Source organism: Sceloporus occidentalis, unplaced genomic scaffold (assembly GCF_023333645.1).
Source record: "Sceloporus occidentalis isolate IW3139 unplaced genomic scaffold, rSceOcc1.0.p SCAF_30, whole genome shotgun sequence".
In the NCBI taxonomy this organism is placed as follows: Eukaryota; Metazoa; Chordata; class Lepidosauria; order Squamata; family Phrynosomatidae; genus Sceloporus; species Sceloporus occidentalis.
Genome location: NW_028317010.1, coordinates 7,324,571 through 7,349,024, shown reverse-complemented (window position 1 = coordinate 7,349,024; position 24,454 = coordinate 7,324,571). Strand labels below are relative to the sequence as shown.

Genomic DNA, 24,454 nt, shown 5'->3' with positions numbered 1-24,454 from the left:
GACCAAAACATGGGCTATCATTCCTGTTCATTTTTCCTTCGGAAAGAACTACTAGAGAAAAGGATAATAAATCCTTTTTTAGTTTGTTAGAAACTAAGGGTAAATATAGTTGAGCCTTCATGTTTAGCAATGAAAATAACTATTGTTTGGTTCATTACTTCTTATTTATTCCATTCAAGCCAATAATGTAGTGCATCATCCGGTATTATAGTGTCCCTCCAGGAATATAGTGTCCCAAACACCTTTTAGGAATACAATATGGTCAGTGGGCATTATCCTATACACAGTCACTAAAAGGGCCTTCACAGCATTTATAGAAAGCACAGAAAGGATCTGGTTTTGACGCATTAGACACCTTGGTGGATATATATGTGAAATCACAAATAACACCCAAGAAATGTCTTTATGCAGGGGCTCACAATCCTAAAATCAGAGCAGCCCAGGTGGTGATTGGCCCTCTAAATAGAGGCTGTGAAACTAAAGGGGTCTTTTAGATAATGTCATTTTATGTGCTTATGCTCTATAAATCAGTTGTTTCTAGCACCATGTTTTGAGCCCCGATCCTTAGATATTCCTTGGGTATTCCAGCCAGAGCACAAGAATGTCAAAAATATAAAATAAATAAAATGGCCTGTTTGCTGTCTTTAAAACTTGGATGTAAAACCTAAAATATGTTATTAAAAACCAGGGAGTATGTTAGGTCCAATCTGAAGACCTGTGACCACAGTATGGAAAAGAAAAAAATGGAGGGCCAACATTTTACTTGATAATGTAGATCCAATGTAAGTTTTGGGCAAAAAGCATATTATATCAGTTTAACCAACAATTGTTTTACAGATGATGTTTCATTTATCTTTTCTCTGAATCACCCCTTTCTATGTTTGTGTCCGCCCAAATATTTTTAGTGCTTAGAAAGCTAAATGGGGCAAAGAGTATTTGCGATTCATCTTTAGCAAACAAATCCTCTGACTTCATTCTTCAAAAATTCCGAACTTGTACAATGTACTTGTTTACTTAACAGGCCGGAATAAGCACATAAGATATGTTTCCATACAGAACATAAAAGAAGAGTGTCTAAATATATATTTTTTTTTAATGCATTCTAAAATGAATAGTTGTAAATGTAGATCATTATTTTGGTATTTTTACAAATAAAATCAGTATAGACAAAAAATAGATATTTTCTTTTATAAAGTTAAATCTAAGAAAATGATAATTGAACTGCCACCTGTGATGTTAAAGGACGCACACAATTGTTACAATAATTGATTCCTTTTGTCTATTTTATTGTACTATACAATGCTTCACTATATTTTTGTATGGTTCTGTGATGTCTGGTTGTAAAGCTTGTTTTATTCCAAGTAGGGAAGGAATTATGTAGAATTTAATAAAACTTGATTGGCCTAACATTTAACCATACCAACTTCCTTCAAAAAAAATTATCACAATTTCATAATATCTACCTTTGATATACATGTTTCTTTCTGTTTCACACAGAAATGTTTCAAAAAAGGGGAGAAATAAGTTTCAGTAAGCACAGGCTTTATGTGTATATAGCGTGCCCTATTAATCATCGGCTCTATCAGCTGCTCCCTCCACTGTCTTTGTTCTGACACTTATGACGTCATATCCCGGCGCTCCGCCTTTCAGAGATGTGCGTCGCAGGGTAATCAATAGAAACTATCCAGACTTCACATAATCACCCGTAGTGTCACATCAGCCATGTTTTCCAGGACACACATCATTTTAGCATATTGCTGACCAGCCCACATAATATGCTGCCTTGCAGTATGGATGATGTATAACTGACTAATTGGTTCCCTTACATAAGTCTATATATCCCACATACTGCAGGGCAGCTCTTTACCTGGGCTGAGGGAAGCCGTGTTTCCCATAGTCTTTGGGTCAGCCGGGCAGATGGGTTTGGGCTACTCTCTGCCCACTTTCTGTCTGCTCCTTGAACAATTCCCTCTCACTCAATAAAGGTTGGAGTAGGACTCCTCCTGTCCCTAACCATTACTAGCCATGGCTGTTTAGGAAACCACTCCTCTAGAAGAGCAAGAGCTCCAAGTAGCCTACGCTGGGTAGGTGTCATGTGTTCAAATGTATCAATCCATTTGTTACCTTTCCCTTGATCTATATCAAAATTAAATTTTTCATGTCTCTTTGTTTTATAATACTAAAAACTCCACTAAGAAATGTAAAACATGATATCACTCTGTTTCCAGAGAGTATTTGTCTTTTAGCATTGTAATGGGGATTTGTATTTGCTGTTTCCATGGTTGGAACAAATGGAAAGAAGAAAAAAAACTGTCTTTTAATCTGTTAACATGAAATACACTGGTTCAGACATAAACAGCATTAACAGAAATCACACAGTCAGCTGTGTCTGTTCATGTAAAAAAACCCACACCTACTTTCCTGATTTTCTTACTGTTCTCACTTTAGTATTATAATTTCCATTATTAACAATTCCTTATCTGTGCGTTAACTGTTTGATCCTATGTCATTATTCCAGGCACACAACTCTCTCACTGGCCGTTAATATTACACGCATGCCAGAAATAGGGCAGCCATTAGTATAGCCAATATAACTTTATGGTTCCTAGCCTATTGAGTGGTCTTAGGAACCCACAATCTCACATTGGTATACTTTATCTAGATGCCTACCTTCAATACTGGTGGATTTAAGGAAGGGACTTGTCATTTGGGGACAGGGGAGCTGTACATCTTTGTGGGATGTCACGTGGTGAGGATCTGGGCCTTAAGCTTATTGTTGGTCTGAATAGGGTCTGGTGACAATCCTGGCCAAAAGACACATTAAATCTCTTCTAAAAATATCCCAGATGTAATACATGTTGAGAACCGAATATAAATGTCTTCCTGTTGATGTTACACAGTATGAAGGTGTTTTCGTAGTCAGGATTATGCAATGTAATACAATATAGAACCTCTTTTTGTCCATGATTGGGTCAAGTTTGTGTAACAGTTTAATATAGTAAAACTAATATATCATAACACGGAGCAGGCTGGGACAGCAGCCAGTAGGAGTACACAATAAATGGTTATATAGGGTTTAAAGAAGAACACATTTGCTGCTCAATTGTCTGCTCCCTTCGTAAGTCAGTGCCAGTCCTCATACAGCGACACGCCTGATAATGTTTGTCCACTATGATGTGTGAATGTTTGAGAACACTTATGTGTAGGTATATGTATATAATCCATTTAAGGGGCCTGTATATAATGCATTAAAACCTTGTGTACAGAACATATGTATCTGCTTAACCACTAAAAAGAGTATTGATGTGTTTAAAAAAACAAAGCAAAAATTTCCTTGCTTTGCATGAAAACAGCTAAGTAACCCTAACTTTTTGAATGGCAGTTTATCTTGATAAAGGTTCATGACTGGGACCAAAGCATTGATCAACCTTTTTGTTGCTTGAATAATGTGTTGGATTTTATATATATTAGAGATATAAATAGATATGTGTAGATTGTTATGGAGGTAAATCAATTCCATTACTGATTATTATTATATTTCATGGACTTTTTATTGACTGGTTTCTTTTCTGTTGCTTGGTCATGGCCGCCGTATTATTTTTCAATCCATATAAAAACATTACTTTAAAGTTCTAGGATGTCTAGGCTTTTGTAGTTATAGCTCAGTTCAGCTTTATTTCAAAACATAATTTTTCATTGATCTTGTAAGGGTTATGGTCTATTTTCTGTGCTTTTCTGTGATTTTACACGTGATCTCATTAGCAATTTATTGATGTTATTTTTCTAGCCGATAAGGTTACAGAGATGTAAAATTGCTTCAGAAAAGAAAAAAGTACATTTTGTGCAGTACATTCAGCTTACTCAACCATTACGTTAATTGTATGGCATGCAGAATCTTGTCTTTTTTGACGTTAAGGGTCTGGGGCTGAGATTTTTTTCTTTTGAATCTCTCGTGACTCAAGCTTCAGGAATTACTTATTCTTTATGAAATAAGATACAAAGACTACCAATTCAGCAAGGAAACAATTGTTTTGTATGGGAAAATGTTGCTATATTATTTTTAGTTTAAATGAATGGAATTTTTTATTCTTCATAATAGTAACAAGATCTGGTTATCCATTTTTATCAAAGATCAACAGTTTATTAACTGCAGATGAAATATTATCTTGTGCTAATTAAAAAGTTATGTGTTGAAAATGTGAAATATGTTGACTTGTCGCATGTCGATATACATAAGAGCAATTTTTGTACCTATGTTCCTTTTTATTAAATACACTTTACTAAATTATTTTATATTACTAGTATGATATTAAAAATATGTTTTCAAAGGTATTGTGTTTGTAATTAGTTTTAACTAGTTTTCAAACAGCTGTTAGCTCTGTTAGCCAATCTACTAAAAAAAAACACCTAACTTCTGATTGTAGTAAACAACAGAATTGCTCAATCTTAATCATCCAGCCAGACACTCTGACTAATGAAAGACTATGGAGGGACTGACTTCATTATCATTGGCATAAAGAGTCAGCTCACGGCAGTGTTTGAGCAGGGAAATATTACGACTGAGAACAATGGAAGCATCCAAGTCTATATGTAAAAAGACATAAAGGGTAGGATTTACACCTTAGTAGCCCTTTAAGAAAAATGGACATTTATATTATAAATAACATTTTAGGGCATGTAAGTAGTTAGCTAGGAACTGGAGAAAAAAGAATAGAAGGAATTGGTGGGGATCATCTGCTAATCATATCAACACAAAGTGGGACTTCTGTCCTGATGACATTATTTCCTTTGGTAGGAAACAAAAACATTATAGGAAAGAAAACAAAAGTGCACATGATTCCTTGTTCAAAAATGTGCACTTTTTTTTAAACTTTGGTAAATTCGTGTCACATTGATTTCTAAATATTACCAGACAACTGTGAAAATACAAAATACAGAAATTTCTTGTTTTAACACGTTTGAGAGAATGGGCTGGGTTGAATGCTGGAGACTATCAAAAGTACCGGTAATTGAGTAGAAATCCACCCATGCAATGAAAAAATGAGGGGATATGTTTTATCTCAGCAAATGAATATGGACCAATGTATCTCCATTTTATCTAAATTGTGGTCTACTGGAAATTGCTTTTCAATTTCTTAGTAAATTAGAGTTATTTCTGGCATTAAATATAGCCCAGCATGTCAACTTTCCACAGCGCTGCTGCACTACAATCACAATTCACAAAAAATATATATATATTTTTTTAAAGAAATTCATGGTCTATCATCAAATCGCTGTGGCAGAGACAATAAGGCAGCAACATATTTTTTCTGATTTTCATTACAACTATTTAAATTAATAGTCCTAATTATATACCCGGGCCATTTGGGGTGAGTCATATCAACAGACAAGGGGAATTCTGTACCGTTCATTTAAAATGTATGGAAATAAAGTGTTTCAAATTAATGATTTGCTTGCAAAAATACCTGGCAAAGCATATGTCATCAAAGCAATAAGATTTTTTTAAAGGTTATTTTGGCCAGAGAGGGAAAATGGAAAAAACTACCTGGAAAAAAATAAACATCTTGAATATGAGACACTTTCTGTTACATTTGGAGAGAATTTGCAGTTATCATTTGCTGTTATAACAGCAATGACTCATTTCAACGATTTTGGAGTACGAAAGAGAAGTTTAAACTTCACACTTCTGTATATGAACTGAATGTCATTAAAAAGATTAAAGTGGTAGTATGAGTTATACAGCAAAAATTCTTTAGCGTCTGTATACGGTTTAGCCATATAAAGCCTTACTGCTCAGAATTATGTCTGGGTAACCCCATAGAAGTCCTTGTTTCAATTTGACCACTATAACTGTTTCAAATTTCGGTATTGTAGATGAAGACGTTAGGATACCACCCATCTCATTTGTGGTAACTGTTGGAATCTTTAGCTTTTGTAATCACTTAGGCTACTTTTTCATTTGAAAGTGTATAGATGCACAGAAAATGTGTACTTATGTATACCTTCCTTGCATAAAGCTTAATAGAACTTTATAATCACTCTAGACATACATCAATAGCCACAGAAATTATGACAAATATCGGTCCTTGTTAAATAACCTGTATGTGATGCTCCATTTTAATAAATATACTATAATTACTAAATATTACCTTAGAAGCACAATCCTTATTTAATGAAAATGCTTGAGATGCTTGATGTTTTGTCCCAGTGACTTTTATCAAAGTCTCCAAGAGGGACTGAAACATCAAGTTTGTTTGTACCACCTTTATGTTAATTTAAATACAGAAAATCTTTTGAAAAAAATCCTTTTTTTATTTATTAATTCTGGCTGGAGGATGTACCCAGGTGAAGTTTCATCAAAAAGTTTAATTCAAGTGAATTGATAATTATCATTTTTATTAAGATTTTCAGAAATCTTGATATTTTTGTGCAACAGAAGCTCCCAAGAATATAATTTAAATTTCTAAGGAGCCAAGAATGTTAGGTTTTTGTTTGATCAATTTCATGATAATGTATTTAAATCTCAACGATTCGAGGTCAGAATTGGGTACCTTTTCCTATTATGTTGAAATCATAAAACATGAAAATCCATATATCAATTAAGAGGTAAAATATGGATTTAAGCTTAGTATCTATACTCCACGATATGTTTTAATTGCGTTTAGGGCTGCAACTAACGATTACTTTCATAATCGATTAGTTGGCCGATTATTTTTTCGATTAATCGATTAATCGGATAAAAAAATGAATGTACATTTTTCATTTATGTAAAATAATTTAATAAACAAATGATGTTAAATACAAACGCAGAATAAAAAAAACAACTGATAAAATGCATTTCTTGTCTTTATTTCCCAACCAGCCCCCCCAATTTATGCACATTTGAGCACAGGCTTGCCACGCTGCCTCCCAGACATGCCACGCTGCCTCCCAGACATGCCACGCTGCCTCCCAGACATGCCACGCTGCCTCCCACATTTGCCACTCCACGCTGCCTCCCACATTTGCCACTCCACTCTACCCCCACATATGCCACTGTGCCTGATACGCCTTATACCCCCTGATACACCACTCCATCCTCCCCAGACATGCCACGCTGCCCTCCCCACATATGCCTTATATACTGTATATGCCTTATACCCCCAGATATGTCTCTCCATCCTCCCCAGATATGCCGTATACCCCCAGATATCTCATAGTCCCCTCAGAGTCACAGACCTGTTCGCATCACACTGACACCATACTTTTATAAATAAGTACTGGGTTAATCTTCACTGCCCCCAGGATTTGCCGTATACCCCCAGATATCTCATAGTCCCCTCAGAGTCACAGACCTGTTCGCATCACACTGACACCATACTTTTATAAATAAGTACTGGGTTAATCTTCACTGCCCCCAGGATTTAGATTCCCCTTAGTCTGCCCCCCTTTACCTCTAACTGCGCCTTAAGTTAACTTTATTAAATTAACCCTCAGTCCTCATCATTAAATTAACACTAAACACCCCATTAACCATAACTACCCCTAAATTAACTCTAAATACCCCATCAAACACAACTACCCTAAATTAACCCTAAACACCCCATTAACCACAGCATCCCCTAAATTAACCCTAAAGACCACCATCAACCACAACAGCCCCTAAATTAACCCTAAACACCCTATTAACCACAACTGCCTCAAATTAACCCCAAACACCCCATTAACCACAGCTGCTCCTATATTAACCCTAAACACCCCATTAACCATAACTGCCCCTAAATTAACCCTAAACACCCTATTAACCATAGCTGCCCTAAACACCCCATGAACCATAGCTGCCCCTAAACACCCCATTAACCATAACTGCCCCTAAATTAACCCCCACCTCCCCTAACTTTCAGAAGCCCAAATATTAATTTTATACTTACAGTTAGATGAGTGCCACAGCCATGTGGTTCTGGCCTTCTGGGAGAAGGAAGGGGGCGGGGCCAGTTGTCACAGTGATTACAGGGAGGGACTGGTAAGTAGGAGCTGCTGCTGTGAGTCAGACTAAACGGATTATATAATGAGGGGGATTTTTCAGAGCGTTTGCTCTGAAAAAACCCTCATTTTATAATCAATAAAAATCGATTCAACTAATCGATAATGAAATTCGTTTGCAACGATTTTCATTAACGATTTTATCGATTAGTTGTTGCAGCCCTAATTGCGTTTCGCTAGGATTTACAACTGTGAGCAAAGCTGTGTGCTTCTTATGGCTTGATGTTATTTACTGTATTGGTTACAGAACTTGGAATTCCTGTCAATAAATCATTCTTCGAAACTGATGAACACTGTGATTTCATTGATTTTTTTAGGAACAAATAGCGTCGCTGTGTACTCTGAAATCTAGTATTTATAACCCAAACAGGCGTTTTAAAAAATAACAGTATTTTTTCTATTACAAATGTGTGAGAACATGCATTGCAGATGGTGTCTTAAATATTTAATTTTCCTTATCAGCAGAGTAAAGGCTGAAGAAAAGCATACATTTAGAGCTACCTGAAATAAAGCAAAAATATATATACTGATACATTTTTCATTTTACTCATTTATGCTAAGGTTCATTGGACTAATGGGTCAACTAAGATGTATTGATAGGATTTGACTATACAGAGAAAAAGGGCTGGACAAAAAAAAACTGTCTTATTTTTCTCATATAGCATAGGAATCTATATACAAACTCTTAAGACTGTAGAATACCATGATATATCTATACTCACAAACATTCTGAGCTCCTGTAATAAAGGGGGCATCAGGAGAGGAAAGAGAGGTTTGAGTCCTAAAGAGGCACACTTGGAAACATATGTTCAAGCTAGGGCCGAGTCTTAAAAAGAGAAGGTTGTATTGTGTTATCCAATGGGTGTAAGATTTGGGGACACTACAGACATACGCTTGAAGAAGGCACCATTTGGGTAAATTTGCATTTCTACCCTGAGGCCTTGTCGTTCATGAACACATAGTTATACTAATGCTTTTACAGTATTTTACAGAAATACCACTACTTCTACCTTAAGCTAGGTTGGTAACTTTACCATTTTGAATGAACTCAGGCAGACCCAGTGGACACGCAGAGTCTATATGAGTGCTGCCCCTCTAGTGAGTTAATGTAGTACTTAATACAAGTTGCCATGGCTCTAGGTAATGCAACCTCACACTGCTTAATAGGCTTCGGTTTGGTATGATTATAGTAGATTATATAGTGCATTAACCTGAGGTTACTAAATTTAAGTCAAATTTAGGAACCAGCTAAACTTTTAAAAAGTTCACTCGATTATTTTATTGGCCAGAAAGTTTGTATAGCCATAGACGTATTTATTGAAACAAGAACTTTTAAGAGAGTTGAACTTTTCAACTCTGTGGCTGGTCCTTAATAATCCATAGTTTAATAGTGAGACACATTGAAATTGTCATACATTTACTAGGTACTATGCAGCTCAACTTGGAGGAGAAGCTTTCTGGGGCTGCCCTTCATAATGCATAGTGAAGCTAGGACGTTGCAATCTTAAAATAATTAGCTAACTCTCAGTTTAGTTCATATATCTTAAACTTCTCCTCCGGTAAAGTCTATTATGAACGTGCTTAATAAGGATAAATTGGACAGGAGAAATAACTTGTAAATATGTCCTTATTTTAAACAATACCCCAAATAACTGTTTTGGGGCTTATCTGTGGTTCTATACCAGAGAGTAGTTTTGTTGGAATTTATGGCCTGGAGAGACATTGCACATTTCAGCCCAGCATGCACTATAAGCTATGCAGTCCCAACCAAGCCATAATAGCCATTCACAACTGAGTTGTGTGAAGTCAAGCACAGGATCCAGTCACGGTGTAAATGCTGCCTAAAGTCCTTGGTAGTGTAGACAGGATGTTGACTGTATTAAAGACTTGACATTTAAAAAAAAAATAATAATTCCCAAGAGAAAAATGTGTATTTGCACACAATTCTTTCTATCTATCTATCTATCTATCTATCTATCTATCTATCTATCTATCTATCTATCGATATAGATATATAGCTATCAATGTGGCCTTTCAAATACGTTACAAGGCATGCTGTTCAATCAATGGTATGTTTGAAATTTGCTTATTTTTTGGCAAAATGGTATTTTGTTATATGACATATTGTGTATTAGACAAAGATTTTTTAATCATTTACTTGGTAAAATAAAGGACACGTTTTCTTCTTCTTTTTTAACAACTGATTTAGTTTGCCATCAAAATGCATATTTTAAATTGAGTCATATTTGATTTGGAAAAATATCCACTGTTTTACATTTTAAACAGTCATTAGATATGTTTCAATAAGCACATTCGGTAGGATGTAATCTTTATTTACCCACAAGCAATCTACAGACTTAAAAAAATATCCAATTTTCTCCATATTAGGAGGTTTTACAGAATAATATACTTTTACAAAGTGCCATAATCCATTTACACATCAATCTATATTTAACATACAAATAAACACCACATATCATGGCAGGCTGCTCTTCATAAGGTTTTCAGCTTAATGTTAAATCAGACTTGGCACTGACAGCTGATAAGTACCACGCATGTACTGCATTTTTTAAAATGTTCTCTGCCTTTGCAGAAATAAAAACAACATTGAGCGTAGCACTAAATCTTAAACTGCCCTTCAGGGCAATGTCCTCTCTTGCATCTCTTCTCTTCTTAAACCTATTGTCTTCCTAGAAGCATTTACTTGACAGTTAGAATTTCCCGATCCTGAATACTCTCTCTTTTGTCATGTTTTCTGACAGTCGTGTAACACTAGAGGGCAACTGAGAGTTTTTCTGCTCGCAAAGCTGGAAATGGTTTCCATATCATCTAAATATTTACAATGGAAAGGCGTATTTTTCACTGCCTGCAAATTTTAACATGTATTACCCTTTGAGGCTGCATTGACGGCATATTAAAAAAAAAATGAGGTTGTTCTGGGAAGAAATTATAGACCGTAATCTTTAGAGAACAGCTTTTGCCCAAATATGGATTTATTTTTTTTTACTAAAAATCACCATGTGTTAGATAATGATCAGCTGACAGTTGTTCATGAGTTAATAGGGCAGCATTTTAAAACATGCATACCACGCGGTTATAGAGCTCCAAAGAAAGACAAACTGAGCTAAAGTTAGAAATAAAAAAATGTAAAAAAAAAACTTTGGAGCCCAGAGTCAATTACTTTATGCTGTAATTATCTCTGGTGAGTCATCAAAGAAGCAATAAACGGTTATTGTCTAAAAGGCTGAATCTACAAGGAACTTGTTTATTAGGTACATATTCTGTGGGAGAAAAATCTTTAAAAAAAAAAATCAATTTTTGTTGAGACATGAAAGAATTTTTGTTGAACAGTCAGACCAGTTATGCAAAAGCTACTTTTTTTTTAGTATTAAGCATCTTTTTGGTTGTTCTTCCTTCTGTATGAAGTTGTATAAGTAATTTAATTTAGTCTTTTTAATATACGACATGAGTTATTCTTGTAGTGACTTTGTTAGAATTACTCATGGATACGCTGGAATGACGCTGGATCCCCAGCTGTAAATGTGTTGGCCCTTTTTAGTTTTTGTTTACTCCCTGCATTTGACTCTTGCTCTGAGTGTTCCCCTTTGTTCTGGCGGCATGAAGGAATGTGCTTTTACACAAGTCAGATCTTTTGTGGATGTTGCTTGACACAGTAAACAAGCATACCGTAAAATCATACTTGTCATACTTTTTTTGTTGTTTTGTTTTATTTTGTTTTTCCTGAAAAACCGGGTGATGATGAATTACCTACATGATTTGACTGCAGGTATTATTTACAAGAGCTCTGACACGCTTTGATAGGTTTCGATGAAAGGCATTAGGAAAATTAAAATTACTGTTTCATCTTTGTTTGATTCAACTAAATGTGAATGCTAACTTATTAATAACCGTAATAAAGTCTGACTAAACTATCACATCTTAGAAACTACACTTTGATCTGAAATCTTTTAACCCAACAGTCAATGGCTTTTACTATTTGGACGAAGCTCAAAGCCTCCAAGAGATTATCTGAGCCAAGTTCCAAAACAACAAAGCATATAATAATCAGCAGGTGTAATGGCTTCATGATTATAACATTAAACAGACTGTTCTTTTTAATGAATTGTAGATAAAATTGAATTTTATTCTGTGAATGGGAAAAAATAAATCTTTAATGGCAATTGCTTCACAAATAATACTAATCGTGAGTATAAATAGGGCTTGCAATATGCTCGTAGCAGCAAATGTCTATAGATGAATACTTACTTTATATTGTGTTATAGAGAGGCATACTCAACATACGTTCTTGAAAACTGGGACATCAGGCAAGGAAAGATAGATACGGAGATATACCTCCCAACATTTGAAATGGACAAAGACGGAGAAGTTGTAGACATGGCTGTTGGTCATGGTTAGGCTTTTCTGAGACTTTATATGTGACGTTGTGATTTATAGATAGCTATTTATGGAAATAAGTAAAGTATTATAAAAAAAAAAAAAAAGAATAATGTATTTTATTTACACAATTTAATTACTAAGCTCCTTTCAAACTCTTTGTTAGGGGGCAGTGGATTGATTTATTTTATCCTAATATGGGATAAAAATGTCAGTTAGGACCCTTATTACAGGCTGGTTAAACTGGTATATGAAAAATATGTAAAATGTTACCCAAGGTTCAACCTTGATGGAAAGATATATCTAGGAAGTCCTAATATTTCATGTGATTACTGTGTTATATTTCTTAAGGGGAAGTGTGAGGCAACTCTGTCGTTAAGAAGAAGAGGTAGACGACACCTTCCAAAGAAACCAAGGCCTAGGGTGCTAGATCCCTTTCAAAGATTAATCAGGGCCTCCTACTGGATAATATGGCTGCTTGGTCCGTCGCTGTTCAATGGGGTAGTTGGAGAAATCACTTATCTCCCTTGTAACTGGCTCATATACACTACTGAGGTCTGCATCTGGCTACATCAGTCTCCATAGTGCTCTTCTAGTAGAGAGAGGAGGCTCTGATAGAGGTAAGTCCTGGTGGACAGACGAGGACAGTGCCCTGGGTCAGACATAAGGCAGTGCCCCACTTATCCACTTGTATAAACATTCCATCTGGGATCCAACTATACCTCATAACATTATTAAAAGTATAGAAAATATATTTGTAAATAAGTACTTTGTTCTTGCTTAAGTTGACTTAATTATATAAATATAACCACCCCATCTTAAATAAAATGTACCGACAATTTGGAATGTTGAGATTTATTTTTAATGTTAACAATCTAAAAGCCATGCAAATGGTGAATTACAATTAAGAAAGCGGCATTATATTCACATATACTTGGTAATAACCAAAAAAATCAGGGAGGGGAAGGGAAAGATGAATTCAGAATAAGCATAAAAAGAAAATGATGCGGTTGTGTACCCTGGACTAGTTTTGTTGAATTATTGTTTTAAATACAGTTCAAAGGGAATTAAGGTGATTGCCCCCCACACCAATGTTTAAGAACTGACGTGAGACCAAGTGGTTATATTTTACCTAAAGACTGCATATTAGTCTAAGGAATGCAGTCATAGTTTTGACATAATGTGACATTATGACATGGGGGTAATTAACATTTTTCTTGTTTTGGGGATTAAGTAATGGGCATATACTATTTTTCTTCTCCTTTACGTAAAAGCGTTATAGCTGTTTATTTATACCTTATAGGTGGCCACAACATTTTGATCAATATTCAGTATATAGATAATTTATAAAGTAGGCTATCAAGCTCTTGTATTCAAGTATACAAGAGCTCTTTAATAATATGTTATACTCAGAAGCATTGGGAGGTACCGTATTTGCTCGATTATAAGACGACCCTGATTATAAGACGACCCCCAAATCTGAATATTAATTTAGGAAAAAAAAGAAAAAGCCTGAATATAAGACGACCCTATAGGAAAAAAGTTTTACCAGTAAATGTTAATTCATCTAAACTATTTTTTTTTAATAAAAGCTATGATGGAGAAAAATATTTTAGTTTTATTTCCTTCTATTTTCCAACCTTCCCCCCAGTTATGCACATCTGCCCCAGAAATGCCTTATACCCCCTATATGCCACTGTGCCCCATGATATGCCTTTTAACCCTCTAAATGCCACTGTGCCCCATGATATGCATTTTAAAAGGCATATTATGGGGAAGAGTGGCATATAGGGAGGTTTAAGGCATTCAGGAGGCAGAGTGGCGTATAGAGGGTTAAAAAGACATTTCTGGAGGCAGAGTGGCATTAAGGGGGTTAAAAGGCATTTCACAGAGCACTCTGCCTCCAGAAATGCCTTATGCCCCCCATTTAACACTCCCCCGCCCCCCCCCAAAACTTACCGGTGCTTCTGACTTCCCTGTCATGTAGCTGTGGCAGCATGTAGATCCCACGCACGGCACCGTGCACGGAACTCTGATCTCTGACAGCCGGGGAAGGTCTGCGCGATGGACCCAGACAACCCCCGCTGCTAGCCACGCCTCCTTCCTGCTGCAGCGGAAGTTGTCTACACGAATCGCTTAGACATCTACACGCTGCCCCAGCTACACACCGGGGACTCAGAAGTACCGGTAAGTGGGGCGGGGAGACAGGAGGATCCAGGTCCCCTGCAGCTGGGGGGGATCTGGATCTTAGTCGTCTCATAGTCAGACCTATTTGAGGTCTGATTATAAGACGACCCCGATTATAAGACTAGGGGTATTTTTCAGAGCAAATACGGTATTCAGTGACAAAAATAGAGGTCATTCAAATACTTTTTCCCACAATAAATGAAACCTCCCATGTGCTCTTTGACCTCCAAATAAAAGAATAATCATGTTACTTGGCAGTTGTCCTTTATTAGATTTGCATTAGAGTGCAGAGTGGAAGAATTAGGTCAGAAAAGCAGCCAGAATTAAAATAATAATAAAAAAATACATTCAGTGTAGCATTTTTCTTGTTATTCTGTTAATTAATCACTCTATGATTGAAAGCATGATTTCTTTTTCTGTTTGCGTTGGGAATATAAAAGGCTGTTTGGGTCATTAAAATTGATGATCTCAATTGAAAAGCAATATTTTCAGCTGAACTTGATATTTTCGTTAACATGTACTGTGAATATAAATAAAAATGTTCTTTTCACTGTTGACTTTTATTATTTTAGCGCAGAAGATCAGCATTTTTTTTTCCATTTTAAGAAACCACTACATAATGACCTACTGAAGCAGGGATATTATCCAGAGAATCATTCTTTCTTTCTATCTATCTATCTAACTATCTATCTATCCATCCATCCATCCAAAGACTGTGTTGGATTGTGGGCAGAGGCAATGGATCCTGCGAATATAGATGGATCAGAGTCCATCTAATATGGAATATTATTCCTGTTGTGGGTTATGATTGTTGGCACTTTTAATGATTAATAGAAGCATTGATCTTTGCATTGTGGAGTAAATTAGAGACATAGTTCATAGGTCATTTGCATATAACCCCATAATTTATGAGTTGTCAAGGGCTGTGGGATGCAACTGTCACTCAATAATCAATTGCTATGCTGCTGCTATTTTTATTGTTGTGCGGGGTTAAGTGTCACTAGACATTGGATCGGTGCCTCTTGTGTTATGGACTGGGCTGGACCTGCTAAACACTGTGTCCAACGTAACTAGTGTCCTTGTTGTTGGAACTTATTCCAAGTGTTAATGCCCAAGGACCAAATCTGGCATGGCTAATGGCTAAAATTGCAGGAGGTGGGTTTGGCACGTTCTAACATTGATATGGCACACTTTTGAGTGTTCAGGCAAAGAGAACCATACAATGATCAATTGAGTCTTTCTCCTACCTTGTACTCTTTGCTTTGATTGTTAACTAAATTAGACAGTATAGGTACATGTTAAAGAACAAGTGTTTCTCTGTTAAGTTGTCCATAGAACATTTTTTGCTACCTCAGCACCTCAAATAGGCACATTATTAAATGTTTATGCTGTGTGATATATATATATATATTTGTTATTAATAATAACAATAGTAGTAGTAGCAAAAAATAATCTTGTATAAAGCCATCTTCCTACTTTGCCGTGTTTGTGTCTATATTTACATACAAATATATATATATCTATATATATAGATATATAGATATATATCTAGATATATAGATATATATCTAGATATATAGATATATATTATAAATCCATTGGTTGCAGCTTGACTTATTTCTGCTGTGATGTGAGAAAAAAAAAGCCTGAAAAAAAGTCCAGGCAATCTCGAGAGGTCAGTAACAGAAAATCATTAAGGCACAAGTCATAACCTACATTTAAAAGGCGGTGTAGTGCAGCACCCACTGGCAGCAAGCTAAAGCCAAAGCTCATCCCATTCCTCGCCACTAATGTAATCTGTGTTTATACGAGTAATGTACTGTAGCTAGGGGAGGGGAGTTGTAAGCACACAGCAGATACTCAGTGTGTTCATTTTGTGTTATGCTCACATCTTCACCAAGTCGAGACTTCCAGGGATTTAATGACCAGTCAGATGCAGTGTAGCATTCATGAGAACTGAGATAAATGAGACAGATGCTAGCCGACTGGAATGGGTAACCACTTGTGTTTTCTTTTAATCTTGTTACTTATATTCATGCATGTTTTATTTTTCATAGTTGAAGGCTGCACAGGGCAAACTTTAAACAGACTGTGAACATGTTACAACCGATGGATTATATGCCGTGTCTTTCATTTAATAGCATTTGCTTGCCTTTTGGAATTCCTAGATTGATGTTTTACGTCAGGAAAGGATAAAGCATATTTCAGAAATGCACATTTTTTTTCCTTCAAATGAGTGCCAAGCTGCTCAGTGTTTGCAGGCTGATTAAAATGTAAATGTAACATGTCAACAGCTTTGACCGTTCCCTGTGTGAGAAATGCAAAGTGAAGAACAATTAGAAGGAGCAATAGATCTGATGTGGCTTGAAATGTGACAGTTAATGTTCAGCTTTTTAGGAATAAAAAAAAAAAAGAGTAGCAGCTACCAGGAGAATTCTATCATAGTAGAAGTTGGGATGTCACGCGTGTAGCAGTTTGCGATTGATTGTCATGGAACCATGGGATAGTGATTGTGCTGATATACAGTAAGGGAGATGTGTCTTAAATCTGATTAGCTGTATACAAAAGTCCTGATTGAAAGGATTCATATAACAATTGTTACAAGAGAGAATAAATCACTTTGTGTTTGTCTATCTTACATATAGACAAATGGTTAAAACATTGTAATAATCTGGAACTAATTTGCTTTAAACAGTCTGCTGAAATTTAAAGTGATAGACATAACTTGCTGATAGGCACAATTGTCTTTATACGCAGTCATACATAATGGCATATATTATCATATTGAAGATAATATAATGTTATTAAAGAGAAATAATTCCGTATAGAAGAAGCAGTATTTCATTATCACAATTCAACACAGATTACTAAGAGAAGCAAATGAATGAAATTATCTTAAAGAATTGAATTTGACCTTCTGGTAATAACACCAAGTGGTCCGTAGGTCTTTTCTGCTGTCGTGTACACAACCTTCGGTACAGATAATTAGCAATGTTACTTTTATTATAAATAAACAAGAGCGGATCCAACGTCTGCCTTTATTATTTTCATTTAGTTCCAATCTCCAGAGTGTTAAAACAATTTGCATATAATTTGTGTATTTTCATTCTCAAGCATCTCACAATTATGTGTCAGTCATCTGTGCAAATACCTCAGAGAGAGAGAATGCTGGCAACAGATTCTCAATTTATTTATTTATTTTTCCTCTTTGGTCAACATCAAAGCCTCCAGCAGAGTGAATCGTAATGGAAACATTTTTATTGAGATTGTATTGTAGTTACAGTTGACTGAAATATGGAAATGCTCATCAGCCTGGATGGTCAGTGATAGAAATTTAAAGGGACTTTGTGTTACTAGTGCACTGGATTTAGAATAGCAATTACTTTATGAGATTATTATTATTATTATTATCATCATTATATAATTCTAGACCTGAGTGGTTTACTGGATCAGAAACTTTTAATTCCAGACACTTTGACCAAAAGGATTTATTCACTAAACCCATAGTTGAATGGATAGTTTGAAGGAAAATGGTGGTTTCAGCTCACAAAATGCATTGATTATAAAGGGCCACCCTTGGTAAATTTCTCCTGTGAGAAGGCCTGAACTGCTTAATGCATGGTTCATTTGGTGGAGTGACTTTAAAGTGCTTTCACTAATGTAATTATACATTATACATGGCAATCAAAACTCTTCCTGGAGCAAAATGTAAATGGGGTTTGTCCTTCTTAGTGAAGTTAGTGACTCTGCCAATTCCCATTTACCCATCCTCTGTATGCCTCATTGCTAATTTGGTATCTATGGATGATGTTTTATGTTTTTGTTTTTTAACAAATGGTCAATGTACTGTGTACAATTAGCTACAACACAGTGAGGGTTTTGTATCAAAATTGTATAAGGGATTATGGTACAAAGTCATGAAATGTATAGCAACCATGGAACTGTCCAATCAAGACAACCATTACATAGGCTGCAATGGTGCTAAAGTCACTAATGAAACTTGAAATGCATTCTTTAAACCTGTCATAAAAATGGAGAACCTGTAGCTGCAGGGCTGCAAGCAGAGCACCTACTCCATGGTCCAAAGCTTTGCTCCAATGATTAGCTGCTTGGAGCAGTCAGTAAGTGGCAAAAAATACTAGTGCTTTCTGTGAATGCACACGGGGGTCTCTCATGTCGAGCCATGGCTGGAGCTGACTAACTGGTATATCACACAGCAGGAGATGTGCTTAGCCAAACACATCTCCTGCATGCTAAATTGCTTGGGGAGGAGTGACAGATGCATATGGGAGATTCTGCAGAATCCCCCCTATGTATCTTCAATGGGACCACATGAATATTTAAAGGGACCACTTAGCTATCATATACATTAAGTAGTGCATATGTTGGCTGGAGTGTCCCTTTAAGATAGTTCTTAGTTAGGGCCAGATGGGCCATTGCCAGTGAGACCACTTAGGGCAGTCCATCCACCTCCATAGACAATTAGAACTGGGGAAAGAGGTGACAAATTTGCACATACAGGGAAATGCAAAAAACAGAAACATTAGTTGTTCAGAACAAATGTGATAAGAAACTTACTCATACCTGAAAATGTAGCTGTTATTGCTCAGCCCAATTATGTCATAAACGCATATTTCAGTCGTGTTTACAATAAATCCTCTTGTGACTGCGCTGCTGTGAACATTTGTTTGGGAAGTTCGACAGGGCCCATGTGAGTAATATACTATGATTAAAGTCTATTTTTACTAACCATTTATGACTGCAGTGGATTAACATACTGAAGCATACAGGAAATGAATAAAAAGGTGAGGCATTTTTAGGTTGTATAGCTGTAAAAAGGGTGATTTATGATTAATGATAAATTTCCACTGCCACAACATAATGTATTGAAAATAATGGTATTTTACCCAATTATTAAACGAAAAATTATTTTTAATTGTTAACCAAGTCCAACTACAAAATCATCACCTTGGTTCCGTAGCACCTTATGGAGGTGATAATGCGTGTGGTGTTAACGCCGGTTGTAAATAAACATGTTGATATTTTTATATGAAATGGTATTAGCCCTGATTATTGATCTCCCAGTTCTGATTACTTTGTCACTGTAAAGATCGCTTTACAAGCAATTTTAACATTAACACAACATCAGAGGAGTGCAAATGCGTGATGACTAATACCAGTTAGTTAATTTACTTCACTTTTATAAACTGTATTTGAGGATTGAAAGCTTATACATCAAAACATGATTGTATGATCCACCAGCCAGATTAAGTTACTGCTTGCCCTGGAAAATTGGGGCTAACATAGGTGTGAATTCTGACTGTTTTCTGAATGATTGTTGACACCACACTCCACAAATTGACTATGCTTTATAAAGGACCCACCCTGTCAAATTCCTCTGCAAGAATGACTTTTTGTAATGCATAGGCAAGCCAGAGAGGGGAAACTGTAATTAAACTGTCGGTTACTTCTTTTGTGAATAAATCCCACTGTGTAACAACACGTATTGGTGGACCTTATACCTAATACCTTAAACTTGTCAAGAGTTAAAAATATTGTTAATTAGATTACAAATGCTTAATTGGGGTTTGAACTGTAAGATACTGGTAATCAAAGCACCAGCAGGCTTGCTCAGATGTCATTATATTATCTTTTATATATATTGCCCCAACAATTTATACAAGGCTTCTTACAATAAATATATTCAAAGGTTAAGACAAATGAATACATTACACCAAAGTAAAATATTGAGGAGTCAGCTCTCAACTATGTGACCCTAAGGTTTTGCCCACTTAACATGAGACACTCCAATTGGTGTACCAACCCTGAGAGCAAAACGCTGAGAGTTACCAAATATGGTATTGTCTGCTTAATTTGCATAAAGGCTCCTCCCTTTTTTATTTTATAAATGATCACACTATTCTGGTTTACTCCAGTTGTGTATAGGGTACGAAAACTCAAATATTATTCTGTACAATATAACTCGGTACTTGACTTTCCATAAGTGAACTTGCTAACTTTCCACAGCTTAGTAAATCTACCCATGATCTAATGACTGAAGTGGGCTTTAAGTTGTAGAACTGGCATCAGAAAGGCCACCAGAAAATAGTGGCCTCTCTTGGAATCGTAAATAGGGACATAATTAGACGTTTTGAAGTGCAAATTAAATTTTCAAAAGGGTTTTTGAAAAAATATAAAAGTATCTTTAATTTCAAAACTATTATATTAAAGTCATGAAGCGTACCGAGGACTATAGAGAATTGCTGCTTTATATGGAACAGATATTAATGAGTGTGCATTTCTTTTCAGCTCCAAATCTTAAAGGCAGACCGCGCAAAAAGAAGCCGTGTTCACAGAGAAAAGATTCTGTAAATGGTGTTAAAGATCCCTCCAATATTTGTGACGGCAAAGCCGTTGCCAAGGTAATCTTTTAGACTCTCTATTTCATTCCACTGCCTCCTGACTGTTTATTGTTCTTATTTCTCAAATGAAAACCTATTTTTAGTATGGCCATTTTTTTCCTTCCTCTTCTGCTTCAAGATAGAGTGTTTGACACTAGATTGATTTTTGTCTAAAGTACAAAAGCAGTAAGTAGGACACTGTTGTTTCTTCATGTCATGTACTGTTAGACTTTGCTTCTGGTGACATAATAATCTGCTCTAATGAATTTCCAGTTACAAAATAAACAAGACGGTTTCAATCTTGCTGTTTAACATGTTTCTTGGAACAGTTCTTTTAAAGGTTAACCAAAGGATGATCTTAGAGAAAAACTCAATTAATACTCTGAATAATTTACTGCAAGCTTGAAACCTCAGCAACATCTGATTTTAGTGAAAAGATTCCACAGGGAATGTTTGTTCTAAGAGAACTCTACTATATTTTATGTTCCCAAGTCATTTCATGCAAATTGTCCTGAATCATTGGTAATCTCATCATTTTTCCCACAATCTTAATTTTGAATATTATTTGAAAGTAATTCACATACTTTTAGGTTTATAAATTAAAATTATTGCTTAATGGACATTTATAGGGTATGAAAGTATTGATTACAGATTTAATAACATGTTGTAAAAACAGTCAATATCTGAAAGATATTTCTTTCTTTTTTGGGAAGTTGTTTCTATGTAAGACTTTGTATAGCTAAAATATGATAAGCCGGGGGTGAAATTTAAGAAATCTTGTTGATTTAACTATCCATTATGTAGGGCCGACTTTTGTTGGTGAAAGTCAAGGTTGAACCTTTATGATTCATGAAAAGTTTCATTGCAACTCACTTTTGTTGAATTAACTCCAGAAACAGATTAGCCAACGCTTCTTATCTGAGGATCATGTAAAAGTGCTTGAGACTGGAAAAACTATCACCTATTTGATATTCTAGGGTGGTTATGTATTGCTGGATAAAATCAATCATAGTTTTGCTGAATAACATAGTAATACGTGATACAAATAAGTGGCTTTGATGAATAGACTCTGTAAACTTTTGTGCTTGGTCATCTACAGTCTCATATACAATTCCTTCCAGGTAAAATGTGAAGTTAAGACAACCTTATCAAAAGCGAAGTCTGCCAACAGCAACTGTAAAAAGACATCGATTGAAGATAAACCAAAGCCGGCTACGGGCAATGGATGCAAAGCAGACGAGTGCAAAGCAGATGAACAAGCATTTTTAGTGGCGTTATATAAATATATGAAAGATAGAAAAACACCTATTGAGAGGATACCATATCTAGGGTTTAAGCAGAGTAAGTAGGATATTTTTTTTCTTTATTATATTATATTATATGTTTAGCTCATCAGTATTGATTTTGATTGATGTGTGCGTGTATAGAGGTCTGTGTGTATATATATATATATATATATATATATATATATATATAATTGCAAATTAAACTAAGCAGCCCTAAAAGCTTCAGAAATGCCTTTGTTTCTGTATTACATATAAACACATCATATAATACAAGTTTGCATTTAACAGGAAGAAAGGGTCCCAGCTATAAGCATACAAAGGAACTTCCCTTAAATATATAGTATTGTAACATTTATTATACTCAAAATACTAAGGCCTGCTAGGGTTGGTCAGAACATTTAGCATTATTTTTGTACGTCTCAATAAGCCATCACTTTAGTGCCAATTCCATTGTGCAGATATGTGTAATATTTATTCACCATTTTATTCATTACACAAAATATTTATTTATTAGTAGTGTTCACAGATAAGGATGAAGTATGGGCTTTCAGATCCTACCTTATTAAATGTCTAAACTTTTATAAGTTGTAATAAAACAAATTAAACTATAATTCTGGCAATTTAGTTGTCCTCCAAGATTGAACCAATAGATTATGTCTGTCTTTGTCTTAACGACTAGCTGAAGGGCATAATACTTTTATCCTCATTACTCAGAAACTAAACATTTATCATTTTCAATGTAATGGCAGCCAACACAGCATTTTCTTTCAACAAATCTAAATCCTTTTACCCTTTTCCTGAATTTGAAATGCGTGCCAGATATATATATTTTTTTCATCATTGAAGCCATGTGTTATTTTTATGAAGAATGTCACCCCTTCAAGTTTTACATAACAATTTACATACCTAATTGGCACTGATTGCTGCAGCAACTTTGGCGGCGGCCATGATGAAGTGGAATAACTCCAGATGATTAGAATGTTTGTCTCCAAACTGGCTGCTTGGAATAGAAGTTCAACCAAAGTGCTTGCAGACAGGCCTGTTACATTATTCATTGATTTAGATTAAATCAAGACCTCTGGAAATCTGTTAATGCCTTTTAAAAAAAATATTGCAAGATTCAGATAGGTTTCCAAAATGCTTGGTGTCGAAGGGCACATCTTCTAATTTTTTTTTTTTTTTGCGCACGTTGTTAAGAATAAACAACTTTTAAACAAACATGTTACAGGATGGAAATTTTTGATTTGGTAATTGCAATTATAAAGGAAAAAAAACTGTTCATGTATTTAGGAAGTGAAGATTCACATCTGAAAGTTATCAAAGTATATAAATAAAATCTGCCCTTTCTGGTTTTATCTGTCTATAAACATTATATACAAGTGTAGTAAGACTAGTAAATCTGGCTTGCAGTCTGAAGCCTATATGGATCCAGCAGGGTGCTCTAAGTTGAAGCCTACTCCCTGCTCACTTCCCTCCCACTTGCTACCCACTAAGGGCTGTCTAGGCTCGCCCCACTACTACAAGAAGCCACTGCCCGCAAGATAGTCTTATAACAAACACTAACATTTAAACTGTAAAATAAATAACCAAATAATTCAAAGAGAATCCTAAGAAACAAGAGTGTTAAAGTATATGACCCCAGTTGAAATCCCTCCCCAGACACCTTCTGTGAGAATCCTCAGATTTGTAAAAATCATTTAGGAGAAGTCATAATAAAGACATATTTTTATATATTCTTAAATACCTGTAAAAGTGCTGCAACACATGTGATAAAATGGTTTCGTTTATGTGAAACTATAATTGGTCTAAAATGTAGAGCGTTACGGAAGTTGATGTTGCTATATAAAACAATAAATAATAATAATAATAATAATAGAGTAAGAGTCATTAATAATTTAATATGTTTTTTAGAGACTCTTGATTAACCCTACTATTCAAGTATTGTGGAAATGGTTTTTTTAATTGTCCAATTTGACCTCATCAAAGTTATCATGTGTCCTGTTTGGCATGAAAAAATTGTTGAATTTACATTTGTTTGAAACGATACTGGTTAATGCGAGGCTTATCTAAATACTTATTGTCCTTCTAACAGTTAACCTTTGGACTATGTTTCAAGCTGCTCAAAAACTGGGAGGATACGAAACGGTAAGTGCTTTTAGGTTA

General features: G+C 35.4%; 1 protein-coding gene across 3 annotated transcripts in view; it reads left to right on the top strand.

The window, feature by feature from the left end:
* The window catches only part of LOC149298999 (AT-rich interactive domain-containing protein 5B-like), a 126,537-nt gene that overhangs the window by 75,724 nt on the left and 26,359 nt on the right, over positions 1–24,454 (top strand). For all 3 annotated transcript variants that reach the window (XM_089486930.1, XM_089486929.1, XM_089486928.1), the window contains 3 exons: positions 20,914–21,026; positions 22,127–22,346; positions 24,384–24,436. In XM_089486930.1, the coding sequence (XP_089343056.1) occupies positions 20,914–21,026; positions 22,127–22,346; positions 24,384–24,436 (386 nt within the window). The remainder of the gene's footprint in view (positions 1–20,913; positions 21,027–22,126; positions 22,347–24,383; positions 24,437–24,454) is intronic.